The sequence below is a fragment of the Podarcis gaigeae genome (assembly GCF_964106915.1).
Source record: "Podarcis gaigeae genome assembly, chromosome: 6".
In the NCBI taxonomy this organism is placed as follows: Eukaryota; Metazoa; Chordata; class Lepidosauria; order Squamata; family Lacertidae; genus Podarcis; species Podarcis gaigeae.
Window position 1 is genome coordinate 25589815 of NC_139682.1, and position 18931 is coordinate 25608745.

Genomic DNA, 18931 nt, shown 5'->3' on the forward strand with positions numbered 1-18931 from the left:
TTCAAATGAAGGATGGTATACACATTTAATAAGTAATAATAACAGTCATAACAAAACAGCTTCATTTGTAAAACAATCACATTTATTAACAAAATGCAAACATTTAAAAAATAAATCTATAAAGTCAGTTAAAAACAGTTCTGAGACAGATGCAGACTGGGATCATGATCTCCACTTAAAAGACTTGTTGAAAACATGTGGGATATGTTTATCATAAGGAGATCTGGGGTTCCTACACATCATATATTTAAAGTACATCCCTACCAAAAACCCTGGGAACTTTACCTCTCCGAGAGCTACAATTCCCAGCACAAACTACAGTTCCCAGATTTTACTTTTGCAGGGTAGAGGGAGAGAAGAGAAATCTCTTTTAAATGTATGGTGTGTACACAGCCAAATTGTGAAGAAGCAGACTTCAGACAAAGGCACTGTGCCGTCTTTTTGAGTAGTGTGTGTGTGTTTATACAACCTTGTCTTTCTGGATCTTCTAGTTGTGGGCATGACTTCTGGAGCCGTATCAGAGCCTTTAAAGTGTAACATTTAAGCTTTTCACTCCCTGCTGTCTGACTCCCAAAAGTAACTGTCTGTACCCTGACAGCATTTGTCGGGGCTAAACTTGGTTGTAGATTGACCTGGTATGGACAGGTATTTCCCGTTTGGTTCCCGCCTCGCAGCCGACAAGAGATTGCCCAAAAGCAGTCAAAGTTTGGATTCGGCTGGCTTCGCCTGTCACTGGTAAAGCCTTGCAATTCCAGCTTGTGCCTTCCTTATGAGCCTTCAAAGCACAAGGTGGCTGATGACTGTTCTTGGACGGAAGTCATGGGTATGCTGGCTAGATTTCTATCTCTCCGTTCTCACCCTGCCGTATATGAGGAGAGAAGGAGGAGGAGGATTTGCTGTCTAATTAGCAGCATTCCTGAGACGTGACTGGGTGGTGCTGCAGCCCTGTTGCGTTTGCTGCAGTCAGCTGCTCAACAATCCAAAAGTGTTCCAGGAACTTACTCTGTTCTGGGACTATTTGAAGAGAGACACAGATGGACTGGTGGTTGGTGTTTCTCTCTGCCGAGAAGAGCAATTTGTACTCTGTATAAAGGAATATGGATAAATTTGGAAAGCATGGCAGGTCCGGATTTGTTAGGACTCGCATTCCTAGACCTCAGGTCCTACTGCAGCCAATCCAGCCTTCTGGTCATCCAGGTGTTTGCAGGTAATTCTCACACCTTTGTTTTGGGATGCCTCCTTTTTGGTGATTTACACTAGTGTAGAAGGTGGCATGGAGTTAGGAAGACAGTATTGTGCTCTGCTGGTAGTGTAATCAAATGGGAAATCCCAAACTTAAGGGACTAATAAAACTCAGTACGCAAAGATTGTAGCAAATACCGGTAATTGATATCGCTTATTTGTTTGTTTGTTTGTTTGTTTTGCAATAGCAGTCTAAATTGGTGCATTTTAAAAGAGCTTCCTAGTAGGCTGTTTCAGGAAATGCAAAAAGTTGTTTCAGTGTTAGAAACTGCTGCATTAACCCTTATTAAAGAAATGATAACTTGTCTTGGAAACTGTTTCTGAGTAAAGGGAAGTAAAAGGGATAGCATAACTTCTAATGGACTGAAATTTCCTCAATCATAGTTTAGAGCCAAATGTGGGTGTGCGCCCAGAGTTTTTATATAAGATATACATAGGCTACATTTCTCAGCGCCTTTGTTTGCTTGTTGGTTCCAGTGAAAGCAGCTGGACAAGCTTCCAAGGAGATATACTTAGGATCACAGTGTCAGTATATTCATTGTGGTATTGTGGATATTTAGTCAACTATCATGCACTCTGACTTGGGAAATACTTTCCATTTCCCATGGCATTTGTTACCAGGAGTTTTTTCTTTGCTTTATATACTTCTCGTTCTAACAGGCTAGTTTTGGGATTTTTGGTGGGGAAGTCGTGACTGAAGGATGGGCTTCTGGAAAATTGTCAAGAAGCAATGGCAAATAAAATAAGAGGAGGGTCTACTTCATTTTGAAATCTTTAGATGGTGCAGTTTTATTTAAAAAATCTTGAAAGTGTTTATAAGGGTCTCAATTTCAATATATCTGTTGTTGTTTTTGCCTCTGACTGCATCATGTATGGGATTTTAGTACAGTGGTACCTCGGGTTAAGTACTTAATTCGTTCCAGAGGTCCGTTCTTAACCTGAAACTGTGCTTAACCTGAAGCACCACTTTAGCTAATGGGGCCTCCTGCTGCTGCCACGCTGCCGGAGCCCGACTTCTGTTCTTATCCTGAAGCAAAGTTCTTAACCCGAAACACTATTTCTGGGTTAGCGGAGTGCGTAACCTGAAGCATATGTAACCTGAAGCATATGTAACCCGAGGTACCACTGTATTAACCAAAGCCTGATGATGGAAATTCAAATATACTGCTTAAATTGAAATCATGCATGCATGCATGTAAGTCACCCAGTGCTTGCATAATGAATACTGTGTTACGTATTTGCAGGCATGATTGATGGTGCCTGTGACTACGTGATGCTTGCAAAATGATATGCCAAAAATCCCAATAGTTTAATTGCTCTTCCGAATGGCCACATGTTCAATTAGTGTCCTAGTAACCACAGCATCCGTACTGGATTGCCATTAAGTTGCCTAGCCTTGTTGAACCCCGCAGTCTTCAGTGCTATCCTTTCCAAGAACTGTTACTAAGGCTGTGGTTATTGATCCAGATTCCCTTGCATCATCTCCCACTCCTCCTCACCCTTCCAAATTCAGGTTGATGAAGCCTGTATTTCTAGTGTCAGCACGCCGACTGAGTGCCAGCTGTGCTGCATTTTCTCGCAATTCAAAAAAACCTGACTCGGTCACATTCCATAAGGTGACCAAACTTCATGCAGAAACTATTTGGTGCATTTTTGTGGCGGGGTTAACTTGTCTTTGAGATAAGCCTTAAAATAAACACCTATCCCTTTTTCTCTTTGTCTGTGACCCTGAATTTAACCCAATCTGCACATCTCGCTTCAAAGAAGATGTACTTCTATGTGGCAGGTGCAGCGCTGAAGTCTGGATTTGGTTTTGTGAGCCAAACTGACCCCTCTCCATCTGGGGGTGGGGGGAAAAGGTGACTGCAAGGAGCTTATGGATCTGTGCTTTTAATTTGCATGGCCCACAAATCTCTTTAAGCATGCAGCTTAAGTGGATCCTTCTTGGGTTCTGTTTTGGTGGCCTTGGAAATAGTTTATTCCTCCGCTGTTTACATCATTCCTTGCTAATCACTGAGCCGGAATAGTTTCTGTTTCCCAATGTTCTTGAGCAGCAAATGCTTCCCAAAAATGGGGGGCGGGGAGAGAGAGAGAGAGAATGCCTCCATTGTTATATGGTAGAAATTTGGTCACCTCTGAAGGATGGGGTGGCAAAACCGTATTAAATTATGTGATAGGTTTTGTACTGATCAAGTTAGTTGCATAACAATCTAAACTGGCTTTTGCCAGCTAGATACCCTCCAGCTGTTTTGGACTACAAGTCCCATCAGCCCTGCACCAGCTGGGGCTGATGGGAACTGTAGTACAAAACAGCTGGAGGGCAGTGGGCTGGTCTAAATATAGTGGGAAACGCTTTCTGTCTAAGAATGAAAAAGGGGAATTTGTACATTCTACGTATCATACTGTCTGGTGGAAGAGCATGTTAGACATGTATCAAAATGACTACAAGGCCTGATATTCAAAGCACATGCTGTTTAAAACCCAACTGGAAAACGGCGGTTACCCTTCCAAACTTGTGAGGTGTGGGAAGTGAGGAAGGCCTCCTTTGGAAAGAAATTCCAGAGGGGTTTGGTGGAGGGGAGAGGAAGGAATCATAAAGGTTCCTCTTTGAAAACCTTTCAGATTCTGACTTTCTTTTCATTTCAGTGGCACCAGTAGTGTCCCATTAGGCCTCTCAGTGAATTTTAGAAACAGAGAATTGTGGAGTTGGAAGGGACCACGAGGGTCACCTAGTCCAACCCCCTGAAGTTCAGGAATCTTTTGCCCAGCATGTGGCTTCTCTCCCTGGATCACTCCTACACTTGCCAGGGAAAGTCTGCCACACATCTCAGTGTATGTATTAGTTATGCATTGGCTGACTAGCATGAGTTATAACACCCTGCAGGGTCAGACAGAGGATATTATAAGTATTGAAACAGCGTGCTCAGCTGCTTTTGAACCCTTTGTTTCTTTGTTTCATAATATTTATACAGTATACCGTTTGATTGTAATTTTTTATTGTATTGGAATTTTATTTACAACATAACATAAACCCCCATCCCCTCAATATACACATCCACCCTCGTTAAATGTGAACATACAGTGAGGATAACATACAACAATACAAACAACCAAATAAAAGACTTCTGTTTGATTGTAAAAAACACACACAAAAGAATAAGCAAAAAGAATAAAACAATAAAGTGATCAGTCAAGAACAGCTATATAAAACAAAACAAGAAAAATAAAATTAATGATAAGAGAAGCAGAGATTAAAAGACATGCCAGAATTCTAGATATCTGAGTAGGCTTGCCTAAACAAAACTGTTTTTACAAGGTGCTAAAAAGTGAAAGTGCCTGCCTGATGGCAACAGGCAGGGAGTTCCATACTAAAAGATCAGTTTCTTACTAATGCAGAACGAGTATTGTGTGACAGCTATGTAACACTGCCGTTTTCGCAGATTGAAGTGGTCAAGTGGTCATGTAAGGGGTAAGGTGGTCCTGTAAGTAAACCAGTCCCAAGCTGCGACAGGGTCTCACTCCTGCCAGCAATCATGCTGCACCATTTTGCACACTAACTGTAGCTTCTTCAGCCTGGATAGCTCAGTTGGTGGGAGCATGGTGCTGACAATGCCAAGGTTTCAAGTTTGATCCACAAATGGGACAGCTGCAGATTCTTGCATTGCACAGGGTTGGACTAGAAGATGATCAACTCTGCAATTCCATGATGCTATGATTCTAGATCACGTGCAAGAGAAGCCCAAATAGAGCATTAGAAGTCGTCTTCTCTCCTCCAACTCCTCTAGATGAGTGGGACAAAGGCCTTTATTGTACATCTGTTGATTTACTGAAATCTAGTCAAGGAATTGGCAGCTGAGCTTAAGAGGGAACCTAGATGTTTGCCTTCCACATCCCATCCACCGTCTTACAACTTGAGCCACAATGTTTCCAAAACAGTTTTGAAGTACAGTGGTACCTTGGGATGCGAACGGGATCCGTTCCAGAGCCCCGTTCGCATCCCGAGCAGAACGTAAGACGCGGCAGTGTGTCTGCGCGGGTCGTGTTTCGCTGCTTCCGCACATGTGCGTGACGTCATTTTGACAGTCTGCGCATGCACGAGCAGCAAAACCCAGAAGTAACGCGCTCCGTTACTTCTGGGTTGCCACGGAGCGCAACCCGAAAGCGTTCAACCTGAAGCGTATTTATCCCGAGGTATGACTGTAGATGAAAACTGCAAAAACTTCTTTAAATTGAGAAAGAAAAGCTGCTGTTTGTTGTCAGGTGAAGCAAGGAAGAGGTTAGTTTAAGCAAAAAACAAACAAGCACTGATCTTGGAGGAAATACAAATTGCCCCACATTGTGCTTTTGGCTCAGCAGCAGAGAAAGCAGGAAATCATCATATACGTAGTAAAGGCTGTTTGATTTTTACCCCTTTGTTATTGATAAATCAGTGTAACAGGAAATGGAGGACACAGCTCATTCAGCATCCAATTCCCTGGTGCATCAGGGATGACTTTGCAGCGGGGCTCTCAGCTGCATGGGCCTCCTTTGAGAGAAGTTCTTCTCTGAACTGTGAGAAAGCCCGTGCATTTTGTAATTGGCTAAGTAGCTTATCAGGGTTACATTTAGCAGGTGCCAGTGCGATTGGACTTGGTTTCTTCGCTTGATACAGTGATTTGGAAGTGAAGGTTGTCCTCTCTTACTACCCTTTGATTTTGACTTGGCTCATGAATTTGATAAGCAGGTGCTCTCCTTTTAGTTGACCTAGCTGCCACAAATGTTGAGAAACTGACTGCCATTTGTGCCTGTAGAGGCAACAGCCACCCTAGTGCATATAGGGAAAAACAGAACTGGGAGTGGTGAGAACTGCCCTGTGGCTGTTATACAATTACTTCACCTGCCCGTTCATTGCCTAATCTTTTTATCCTTTTACGCTAACAGTTTCCATCCACGTTAACACTGAATTGGCATTTGTGGAAAACCTCAGAGCCCTGCTTTGAGCATGTCTACTTATTGGAGTTTTATTTATTTTACAAGGAAATTCACCAAGATAAAAAGAAAAATACAGGCATAATTAATAACGCCAAACAGGGAGAAAGGGAAGAAAGAGCTTCCATTAAGCCACAGGTCATATATAGCTATATTCCTTAGCTCAAAATCAGTGGTCACACATATGTTGATTAAACAATTTCATTTTCATTCTCAAAAATTTATGAAGCCATAACTATTATACAAGGAACAGCCTTGCGTTCTACAATGTTGAATAAATACATTCAGTCAGGAAATGTGTATGAGAAAGAAATTATGTTCTCTTGCTCTAATGAGATACCTTAGCTTGGCCATCAGGGTATAATCTCAACATCTATTAAAGCACTCTGTGATAGATGGAATGTTCCTTGACATCCATTTGGAAATAGGTATCTACAGTATTGGAATTTTGATCTATGAAATTCTTAACCTGTGGTGTTGCTTTGTTGAACTAGTGGCTGCATACAAGAGCCACATATAGTGGAATTAGACCTGAATTCAGATCTGCATTCAGATCTGTTAAAACTATTGGATGGCCATTTGTCCGTATTCTGACTGACCTCCTTTGCAGGGTTTGTGAGAATAACATGAAGGGAGGTAGAAGAGTGGAACAATATGATAATCTTTATTGTCATTGTCCCATACAGAACAAAATTGACAAATCTACATAAAAATTCAAAACCCAGCAAGCCTGCTATCCCAGCTATCCCAACTTGGTTAGCCCCTAAAAACTCTGATACCCCATTTTTAAATACAATATACTCCCATAGAGACTCCTTATACTGTGTTTAAAACCAAAATCGCATTTGGGTAGAAACTGTTTCTCAGGCGGCTAGTCCTAGTCTTTATAACCCTGTACCTTCTTCCAGAAGGCAGAAGCTGAAAGAGATCATTTCCGGGGTGCACACTATCCTGCGCTATCTCTGCAGCTTTCTTATGGCACCTGGAAGCATAGATTTGATCCAAGGTGGGAAGAGTGCACCCAATTATTCTCTCCGCAGTCTTTACAACCCTGGGCAGCATTGTTTTTTCGCTGACCGTTCAGCTCCCAAACCACACACACAGACCATAAGTTAATACACTCTCCACAGTACAATGGTAAAATGCCATCAACAGGTCCTCTGAGCATGCTCCTCTGAGGTCTTCAGAAGGGTAGGATAAAATGCAATTTAAAAAGGAACTAACCTCCACTGGCCTCTTTTAATGTAAAACCATAAAGCAGATAAGCATCATAAAACAGCATTCCAGCAGCAAAGGGAACCAATTCTTTGAATCAGTTACCTCCCAAGACCTGAAGGAAGAGATGTGAAAATGTGAAATCAGACAACAAGCAATGTGTGGGGACAACAGTCAAGTCCACAAGCTTGCTTGTGTCGCAACTTGATTAAGCTTTCCCTGAGCTGATTCACACAACATACTAAGCCACACTTTAGCTTAGCAGGACCATGCAAATGTGCAGACTCCTGGAGGGGAAGTCGCATCCGCTTTGCTACTCTCTAGTGTTCCACACTAAGCAAAGCCATGGTTTGCCTCCACACAGCCTTGAGTCTCCGTTCCAGTGGCATGCTAAGCCAAACTGGCAGCAAAAAGGATCTGGGAGGAGCAAATCTGCTCTGGAGCCCAAACAGGAGCCCACCTGTTTGTGCAATATCACAAAACCAAGGTTTAGCTTAGCATGCTGTGTGAACCAGGCCACTGGTACAGTGAATAAACATTAAGAGCCCAGAAGTTTGAATCCCGTATGGGACAGTTGCATATGCCTGCATTTCAGGAAGTTGGACTAGATGAGCCACAGAGTCACTTCCAACTCTATGATTCTGTGTATTCATAGTCCTACTAAGCCAAGATTTGGTATGTTGTGCGATAACAGTGCCAGAGGCTGCACCAGTAGCCTCTAGGAACTGCAGATGTTTGTGGAGAGGCAAAAGTCCTGGTTGCAGATAATGGGCTGCCATCTCCACACTCTGTTCTAATACAGCACCTATACTGAACAGGTCCTTAGCAGTTGCTAGCCTTTTGCATTCTTGATTTTAATTCTGTTGTATACAACTGAATGGAATATCATGTTTTTTCTGTGTCAGAAATAGATGGTTTCCATGTAAAAAAAAGCATGTAAAATCATAAGAAGAGCCTTTTAGATCAGGCCAGTGTCCTACCTGTTATATGGAGATCTCCACACCAATTTTCCGAAGCACATGGCAATCTCCCAAAGGATCCTGGGAACTGTAGTTTGTGAAGGGGGCTATAGCAATTGTAGATCTTGTAAAGAGCGGACTACAGCTCCCAGTGTGGTGTAGTGGTTAAGAGCGGTAGTCTTGTAATCTGGGGCACCGGGTTCGAGTCTCCGCTCCTCCACCTGCAGCTGCTGGGTGACCTTGGGCCAGTCACACTTCTCTGAAGTCTCTCAGCCCCACTCACCTCACAGAGTGTTTGTTGTGGGGGAAGGAAGGGAAAGGAGAATGTTAGCCGCTTTGAGACTCCTGAAGGGGAGTGAAAGGCGGGATATCAAATCCAAACTCCTCTTCTTCTTCTTCTTAAAGATTTTCTTAGAACAATAGAAAAAACAAACAAAATAACATATAATTTTTCCAATATCCACACTTTCTTCACTTCTTTGGACTTCCTCGCATCTCTCATTCCTGCGTTCCAAATTTTCGAACTTTACCCAGCAATTTATCACCTTGTTTCAATTCTTATATTATAATTTTCTGATATTGTATCCCTAATTTTAGATAATTTAACCCAAACCTTAAAAGCTTAATTTTAACATAATATTTATCCAAAATTTATCTTTTCTTATATTTTCATTTATCTTCATATTCCTTTTAACTAACTTATTGGTGCCATATTGTTGATAATCTTACATCTTTCTTAACATTCATACAATTTACAATATTTTTGTAAATAGTCCTTGAATTTCTTCCAGTCCTCCTCCACAACTTCTTCTCCCAGGTCTCGGATTCTGCCAGTCATTTCTGCAAGCTCCATATAGTCTATCAGTTGCATCTGTCAGCTCCCAAGATTCTTGGGGAGATTTCATATGCTTTGAATCTTCCATGTAGAGATCTCTATACAACAGCCAAGTTACTGTGGCATCATCTGAAGTAAGCCCTGCTTTTTGCCTGGCTGGAATGTGCCCTGGACATCTCCTCCTTGCTGAATAGAGGTGTGTGTGTGTGTGTGTGTGTGTGTGTGTGTGTAGAACCCTCTTGTGTTTTGCATGGGCAGAAAGTATCCTGCTGTACAAAGATAGGCGTTGGATCCACTGCTGCTTCTCATTTCGGTTACTGGGTCCTGCCCACTGCTGGCAGGCGGACCCCAGATCCCTACAAGGGAATGTTACTCACTCCTGCCCTATTGCCATTTCTCCCCTTGCCTGTGCCCCTGTTGATCTGCACACCCCAACCTTCCTTCCCTCCCTCTCCACTGTCTCCAATTTTTAACTCTCCAAGGCACATATCTGCCTGCTTTCTCACTTGGCTGCTTTCCCCACCTCTTTTATGATTATTGTTGTTATTGCTGCAAAGTTTCTGCGTTGCAAGGGAGTCCTTGTATCAGTTGATCAGGCCAATGTAGGCTTAAGTAATTGCTTAGTACAATCCGTTATTGCAACGAGAGTGCTCCAGGCATAAACTTGGAAGCAAATTAAAGAGGCACTTAGTTTCCCACTTCATTAACCCCCTCCCCCATGCTCTTTTTTTTATCCCTTTCATCCATCTTCTCTCTGCTCACTGATTATTTGACCTTGAGAGACTAGTTGAAGGTTGGCGGAAGAGCTGAATTTCTTGAAGCTGTCTGTCATGTCCTCTGGCTTCCTACAACTCTTGGCGCCCCTCTTTACCGAATCCTTCCCTGGTTACATGTGTGGTGTGTGTACTATGTATACACAACTTTGTGGCCTGATCCACTTGAGTGGTCAAGTTTTCACCAGGCTCCTCGCTCAGCTGTGTCTGAATAAATCTTTTCTGCCTAAGCTCTGATAGCATCAGGCTAAAGGACCATTTAGTTCAGCATCCTGTTCCCACAGTGACCAGTCAGATGCAACAGCACTCTCCCCCAGTTGTGATTCCCAGCAGCTGCTATTCAAAGGTAGACTGTCTCTGACAGTGGAGGTCCATTGCCCCTAGAAATTACTATAGTATTCAGAATTTTCTTCTTCCAGTGTTGTTGACATGAGATGCCACCATCACTATTTCCGTTTTTATTGCAAGCTAAGTTGGAACCATTGTGAAGTGGATCACATTATTCTTGGCTTGTGCTTGTGGCAAGCAAGTCTACCCTTTAAAGCAGTTGAGAACAATAAGAGGAAATGCTCTTTATTAACGCAGCTGCTGAACTGGAAGGCTGTCTAATTCCATCCTCCATGTGGAAAGGGCATTGAGAAACGCAAGGCAGGAATCCAATAGCTTGCGGGGGCGGGGAGCATCTATTTGGGTGGAATGATTCAACCTTGGAACAACTGACTGCATAGCAACCTTGGCTTATGTTTACTGGTCAGTAACCAGTGCAAAGGGCATATTTTGGCCTCGTGTGCATCTTTTCCCTTTTTTGGGGTCTGTTTTTATGGTGATGAATATTGAAAGTTACTTGATGGGCTCTAATGTTGAGTTAACAACTGGAAATGTCCACTAGGGTTATGTACACATTAGTGGCTTAAAATGCAGCAAATCTGCTTTCGCCTTCTGCGTTTCAAGTCATATTTGCATGGTGCTGTACACATCGTAAGAGGAAGTAGGGATATCATCATCACCCAATGTGCACAGCCTATTCAGACACACATGCCCCGAACTCCTGTTCATGAAGCTGTCATTTGCACATATGCACTTATGAGCACGAGTGTGATTGCTGTCTCAAATGTGCACATATGTCTTAAGTTCGATGTGAATGTGGCTTAAGTTTTCTAGTTGGATTGAAGCGGGTTGGGGGGGGGGGACACATCAAAAGCAGTAGATCTCCAGTAAGTGAAGGAATGATATGGTTTGTGGTTACCATCATGTGTATATGACTTCAACTAGCAGAGTGAGTACACTGGATATAGAGTAAGTAGTAATGCACACACAGCCCTAGATTGCAATTCTCTGCACCCTTAGCTGGGAGTAATCTTCTTTGAACACCACATCTGACATAACATGTATGGGATTCATCTGCTTGGATGACTTAATTTCTTACAGGCACACCACAAATCAGGTTGAGAAGAAGAAGAAGAAGAAGAAAGCAGTTTGGATAGGAAATTAACAGCTAACCACTTGTGTTCTGGGTCCTTATCACATATAATAAGATTCAGGGCAGAGCTATGTCTTCTTTCTTCTCTTTCTTTGGCGATCACTCGTAGCCGAGTAAGATTGTCTTCCATAAACACAGGTTTAACAATGAGTCCGTAAGTGACTGTGGAGGCCAATTCTGGATCCACACGTCCTTCCACAGTGGGGACATTGGTTTACGAGCGGGAGCTGATCACAGTGTGGATTTGCCAAGCGTGCCTTCCTCCTAGCACGTTTCTCCCTTGCATCCTGAGTTCAAGTGTCTTCAAAGTCCATGACACCTTTGGTAAAGGCTGTTATCATAGCGTTGACAGGCCCAGGTTTTGACTTCCAAAATGTATGCATTTGCTACAGGAAAAATGCTGCTGTGTAATACATGCTATTCCTAAAGCATCAGTGCATAGAAATGAAGGCAGTGCTATATGCGACTTGGTTGTTGGATTGGAGGCAACGCAACGCCAGCACTTAAGGGTGCAATCCAAACCCACAGTCGACTTCATGTGTGTTGGGTAGGGTGAAGTTATCCCTTCACCCAGCTCAGAACAGCTCCCTGCCTATGGAATGATGATCTCTGCTCTGCCACAGGCGGAGGTACTGCTGGTGTACTCTGTATAAAGCCTGGAAATGGAGCATCTGGGGAGAGGGCAAGGGCTGGGAACCACTGGTGAGTTTGTGACCTTCCTCTGCTTGACAGGGGTTTGGATTACGCAGTAAGGTTTTTTTTAAAAAAAATAAAAATATTGAAAATTAAAATATGAGAGTTCAAGTGAACTTGATTTAGTCATCTTCTTCTAATCCTCTTCCCCACTGTGCTATTGTAGCAGCTGCCCCCAATGATTCATTGCCAAAATAATCTACACTTTATCTAAATTGCTCCTCGCCAGAGACCACTCAGTGTTCCTTCCTTGCTGCCTTCAAAGGGAATTCGACTTAACTTCACTGACGCACACGTTGATTCAACGACCTCCATGTTTCCAGATGTTGCATATTTTTCAAAGTATTTCTTGAATCCCATACATTGTGTTTCCATAAAACATAGCAGATTCTAATCTACATCAGAAACAGCAACTTTGAAGTGTTTGTATGTGTGTGTTCAATTTTTTTTGGAAAGCATAATTCTCTGGAAATGTAGCACAAAGCAGATTCTTCTGTGACTGCTACTATTAGTGAGCAAAGGCATTGAAATGCAACAAGTTTAAAGTTGCACTCCTCCTCTATGCATGGTTAGTCCTTGTAACTCATTGCCACAGGACATGGGTAGGCAAACAAAGGGCCAGGGGCCGGATCTGGCCCAATCATCTTCTAAATCCAGCCCACGGATGGTCCAGGAATCAGCGTGTTTTTACATGAGTAGAATGTGTGCTTTTATTTAAAATGCATCTCTGGGTTATTTGTGGGGCATAGGAATTCGTTCATCCCCCCAAAAAAAATATAGTCCAGCCCCCCGCAAGGTCTGAGGGACAGTGAACCGGCCCCCTGCTGAAAAAGTTTGCTGACCCCTGCCATAGGATGTGGTGGTTTAAAATTTGGGTATCTTTTTAATGAGTGATAATGACCTACATCTTCCTACCAGGAGTGCTTCAGTTTACATAAAACTGGAAGTGAATAACTGAGGCACAGTACTTAGCAGAAGTTTTGTCCTGCCTGGTTAGCATCCTTAAAAATCTGGTCCATTGTCCTTTATCCTGTAGCAGCCTATCGAGTACCTAGAGAAAGCCCACAAGCAGGAAATGAAGGCACTAACCCTGCTCTTGCTGCTGTTCCCCAGGAGCATGCTGGATTTTGCATATAGTTGTAGCCATTTCCCTATCCTCCAAGGATTTATCTCATTGACTTTTAAAGCTATCTGTTGGCTGGCTGGCAAGATGCTCTCCCAATAGCTAGCAAATAGCTGGAAGGCTCAGCCTGTCTTCCAGGCAGCAATCGCTGCTGGGGAGATAGTCTAGCACAAGTGGGGCAGCTCTGGTTCTAGGTTCAAAGTCATGCCCTGGCTCCAGTGAGCAGAGCTGGGCCAGGCCAGAGTCGAATTCCAGAAAGGCCAGAGAATGCGAGTCTGGTTCCAATATGAAAGTCAGTTGGCAGCAAAGGGTTGGGTTCTAAGATGGCCGCTATGAGTGAGGTTCCAGAAATGTGCCCAGACAAAGTCAAGTTTAGGTCTTTGATAATCAGAAGGAGCAGCATGGAGAGCTTTGAGCGTTACTGAAAGCTGAGCAAATTTAATTTGGACGTTGTTCTGACAACTAGCAGATTCAAGTGGCTGGCTCCATGAATGAGGATTTCACTGTGAATGGGGAACTGCTTACTTTAGGAACCTTTGAGTGTGGAGGTGACGGCAGCCTGCTGGTAGCTATGGTACTGGATTTCAATGATGGGTGCTACCTCCTCAGCACAATGTGTGTGTGTGTGGGGAGGGTCTGTTTTGTTGTCCCTTCCCACTCAGGAGCTACCTTTGTGGCTTCTTTCACTTCAATTAAAAGTGGATGATGTGATGTGGTAACTCCTCCCATGGGTTTGTTTTGTTTTGTTTGTTTGTTCAGGAATGGTGTGCAGCCAGAGAAACTGCAAAGCGCCGGATAAATCAAACATTTGCAAATTCTTAAGTGTCCTGCAAAAGAGGCAGAAATACAAAAACGCCTTTTGCAGGTGAAGAGAAATTTGAAGACAGTTTTGGCACAGCACAAGATCTGTGCAGCACACCCTATTGCTGGTGTGAGAGCGAGGTGCTGCCTTGGGCCTCTTCCGCTGAGGAGGGGGGATTAGGCCCCTGGTTCATGACATCCTTCTTAGTGGAGGCATACCTTTCTTGCCCTCCCTACCTCAGCTAAGGACGATGTCATCTGGGTCTGTGCCTGTGAAAAGGATCAAGGCAAGGGAAGCTGGAGTGTTGGTGTGAGACTAAGTCAGAGAACTAGCTTTGAGCTCTGGAGAACACCTTTTAGGGCTGTCCCACAGGAGAGCTGATACGGGCACAAGAGACTTCACTCTTTGTAGAAGTAAAGCTTTGTCTCCACATATGCTCAACTTGGTTATGGCTTGCTTATGTGGTATCTTTGCCTCATGGTGGTGTCTCCTGAAATACCAATCTTGTCACAGTTACCAATGCCTGACAATGCCTACATTGGATTACGATTATATTAATGTTATTTGTTTATTTGAGATATTTCTACACTGCTTAATTATTCCCCCTTCTTAAATAAAAACCATCAGAAAAGGGGACAATAAGACAATAAACAATTATTGTGAAATCAAACAGAAGCTTGAAATGCCTGTTGTAATGCATTATACACGGGCTGCTTGTGAAGAAAGTTCCGAAACAAAATGGGAGAGGAAGGTTATTAAGTTGGAATTGATCAGCTATTGTCAGTATTGAAAGACCTTCTTGGCTCCTGAGTGGTTTCCAGGCACAATGCACAGTACCGTTGTACTTCAGGAGTGTGGCTTGTCAGTGTTGGTAACTCTTGCAAACGCTTCTGCCTGGTGCTCACCCTACTATTCCCAAGGCATGGAATGATGGCATTGGTAGATAACTTTTCCTGTTAATGCTGAAGCTTTTCCTGCCTGATTTGGACAACTTCATTTTGTGTTTTCTTGCTGCATTGTCTTAACTGTGTATGTAAGTTGCGTGGGAAATTATTGATTTGGTATAAATCGTTAAACGAAAGTTTGGATTTGTGGGTGAGTTTAGGCAGGTTTTATGAAAGCTGAATGCAGTGGGAAATGTATTACAAATGCTTTGAACTAAGTGACCTCAAGACGTATTGTTTCAAATGAATTAAGGAGGCAAATAGTATACAATCATTCTGGATGATTTAATCATTCTTGAGTGAGTTTGACTATATATCATTATCTTGTAGCAATTTTTTGGCCCCCAAAGGGAAGGTGGCTGCAGCAGGGTTTCCTCCTCACGTTACTGTGATTTCCCTCCCCATTGCAGCACTGGCTGCATGGAGGGGTTCCTCTTTGCCTTTTTGCAATACGAGGGGAATTTAAGATGGGTCACCTGAGCTCTGGGATGGGCTCTGTGACTGTGCTAAGAATATAAGAGCTTGCTGGATCAGGCCAGTGACTCATCTAGTTCAGCCTCCTGTTCTCATAATAGCCAACCAGATGTGTGTCGGAAGCAAGATATGAGTGCAACAGCGCTCTGCCCATCTCCATTTCTGAGCAACTGGTATTCAGAGGCATACTGCTAATAGCCTTTATGTGTGTGGTATACAGTTATACCTCGTGTTGTGTTAGGTTCATGTTGCGTCTTTTCAGCTTGCGAAGGCAGCAAACCCGGAAGTGTATATAGATCGTGTCCGCAACTAGAGGTACCACTCGTTCCAGAGGTCTGTTCTTAACCTGAAACTGTTCTTAACCTGAGGTACCACTTTAGCTAATGGGGCCTCCCGCTGTTGCCGTGCTGCCACCGCACGATTTCTGTTCTCATCCCGAAGTAAAGTTCTTAACCCAAGATACTACTTCCGGGTTAGTGGAGACTGTAACCCGAAGTGTTTGTAACCCGAGGTGTTTGTAACCTGAGTCTGGGATCTGTTCCGGAGCCCCAGACGCCCAATGAAAGGGACGCTCGACAAATCGCCGCTTTGCGCAAGCGCACGGAGTGGTTTGCGCTTCTGCACATGCGTGAGCGGCAAACCCAGAAGTAACCTGTTCTGGTACTTCCAGGTTTGCCGCTGACATTCACCGAAATGGACAGTTGACGGGGTGGATGTTCGCGGAGGTATTACTGTATGTGTGTGCATGTGTGAAGTTAAGAAGTAACAATGCCCACTGCATGCCTGCAGCCCTGGGGGTTTTGCAAAAGGGGCAATGTGACCCTTGGGCTGAAAAAATTTACCCAGCCCCTGTGGGTTGAGTTTGGCAGGGTGCTTTTAGTGGGTTGTATGTGGCTTAAGGGACGCAAGAGGCACTGTGGGTTAAATCATGGAGCCTAGGACTTGCCGATCAGAAGGTCGGCGGTTCAAATCCCCGCGACGGGATGAGCTCCCGTTGCTTTGTCCTTGCCCCACGTGCTACCAATTCTTAGTTCTCTCCCATCACCTTGCACCCAAATAGGCACACACAAAGACCAATGAAGTGAAGCCCCTCTGTGCTCATGCCATATTTAAAAGGCTTCCAGGTCAGACTCACATTTTCCTGGGATTGCAGTGATTTTCCTCTTCAAGTTTTGGAAGCTTTGACTCTCACAGGCTTAAATCAGTTCTGAATCTTTTCCAAGAACCAGAAGCTCTGGTTCTTCCTTTGCATTCTCTGCAGAGTGTTCCCTTCTAGGTCATGTACAGGACAGTTCAAGGAAGCTTGCATTGTTGCAGCTCCACTCACGTCAGAAGACTGGGCTGGGTTTTATCCTTCAGCCCACATTATCGCTAAACAAAAACAGAAAAATAAGACACTTTGGAATTTTATCTTTTTTCTGGATGTCATCTTTGTTGGGAGAATGATGGGGGTTTTTTGTGTGTGTTCACGCAGTAAGCATGAATGCCAAGCAGATATCTTTCAGTCTCTGAAACATTTGCTTTCCTTTTCCCTCCTCATTAGAAATTGCGCTTGCAGAATGAGCCACTTTCCTCGGAAAAGTTCCTCGGAGCTGCTGCAGTCAGAATGCAGGCATTCCAGGGCAGATTCCTCGAGCAACTTAGCAATGGATACTTTTTGGCTAGAGGTGGAGAGCATCAAAGAGAGTACCGAATGTGAGCCGGACGAATGCAACCTTACAGATGCCAAACCCCCAGAAGGTAAAAAGTTTCAGTAGCTCCACTTGAGTTGTGGGAACGCAGAATAATTTGCAAAAGTGCCTGTTTACTGGAGTCATCAGCTGAGTAAGATGCTTAAAGGGGGGGGGGGAGAGCATATTTTATTATTACTTTTTGTGCTGCATTTACCGTATTTTTTGCTCCATAAGATGCACTTTTTTCCTCCTAAAAAGTAAGGGGAAATGTGTGTGCGTCTTATGGAGCGAATGCAGGCTGCGCAGCTATCCCAGAAGCCAGCAGAGCGAGAGTGAGAGCTGCGCAGCGCCTCTTGGTCTGCTGGCTTCCCAGCGAAGTGGGAGGAGGAACAGAAGGGAGCCCTTATGGAGCCCCTTCCATCCCTCATCCTGCTTCGCTGGGAGGCCAGCAGACCAAGAGGCACTGCGCAGCTCTCACTCTCGCTCTGCTGGGTTCAGCAGAGCAGCGCAGAGCCTCTTCAGCGAAGTGGGAGGAGGAACGGAAGGGAGCGCTTATGGAGCCCCTTCCGTTCCTCCTCCCGCTTTGCTGGGAAGCCAGCAGAGCAAGAGCCACTGCGCAGCTATCGCTCTTGCTCTGCTGGCTTCAGCAATAGCTGCACAGCTTGCTCTGGCTTTTCAGGGAGGTGGGAGAAGAGATGGAGGGCAGCCTGTCAGTCCCTTCTCTCACCTCCCGGAAAAGCTAACAAGAGCCGCTCTATCTTTAAAGAACCACGCCGAGCAAGCGTGTCTGCGAATCTTGCTGGCTTTTCTTGTTTTCCTCCTCTGAAAACTAGGTGCGTCTTATGGTCTGGTGCATCTTATAGAGCGAAAAATGCTGTATATCCCACCCTTTCCTCCAAGTAGTCTAAGGTTTCATATATTTAATTCTCCTGTGAGGTAGGTTAGGCCAAGGTTGCATATTCCTGCATTGCAGGGGTTTGGAACAGGGTCCCTTCCAACTCTGTGATTCTATGAAATCCTTCTGTGTTTGAGGGGCAAAAGAAGTCCCTGTAGACATGTGACTGGTTCCCAGATGATGAACTGAAATTCTGAAAACCAGTTTCTGGAAACTGCAGGAGGGGAGAGTGCTCTTGTGCTCGTATCCTGCTTGCAGGTTTCTTAGAGGCATCTGTCAGGTCAGCAGCTGTGAGAACAGAATGCTGGACAGATGAGCCATTGCACTGATCTTGCGGGCTCTTTTGTGTTCTGTGTTTTTAGGGGTATGGAGTTTGGGGTTCATTGTTGTGAAACTTGGGACATGGAATTTGTTTTGAAAATAATGCTTAAAAGTACTCTTAATTCCCCACTCCCCATTTTTTAAAATAAGATTCTTAAAAACAAACAAACCCAGACATATTAATAATTGGTTGTGCGCACACCTTTCTCCTTCACCAAGAAGAATTGGGCTATAAATGGAGTTTTGTGGTTCCATCCCCCAAGGGGTATGTTGCATGTCTGGCTAGACTTAAGGGGAGAGGAAATGAAAACTCCTATGGGGAAACAACTACCTCTGCCTTTAAGAGGAACTGAGTAATTGCTTGCTTGGAATTTCTTGCTTGTGACCAAAGCTTGTCAGAAGAAAACAACTATACAAAAGAAGGTGGTATGCTGCTTTTTGTGTTAATACAGTCGTACCTTGGTTCTTGAACGGAATCCGTTCTGGAAGTCCGTTCAACTTCCGAAAACGTTTGAAAACCAAAGCGCGGCTTCT

At 44.0% G+C, this 18931-nt stretch overlaps 1 protein-coding gene across 2 annotated transcripts in view; it reads left to right on the top strand.

The window, feature by feature from the left end:
- Positions 1 to 603: 603 nt before the first annotated feature.
- ARHGAP40 (Rho GTPase activating protein 40) overlaps positions 604 to 18931 on the top strand; it is a 37553-nt gene continuing 19225 nt past the window's right edge. The window contains exons 1-2 of one of the 2 annotated variants that reach the window (XM_083746214.1): positions 604 to 1207; positions 17052 to 17248. In XM_083746214.1, coding sequence (XP_083602340.1) covers positions 1098 to 1207; positions 17052 to 17248 — 307 coding nt within the window. In that variant the 5' untranslated portion in view covers positions 604 to 1097. The remainder of the gene's footprint in view (positions 1208 to 17051; positions 17249 to 18931) is intronic. The other variant, XM_083746215.1, reaches the window with a different exon arrangement.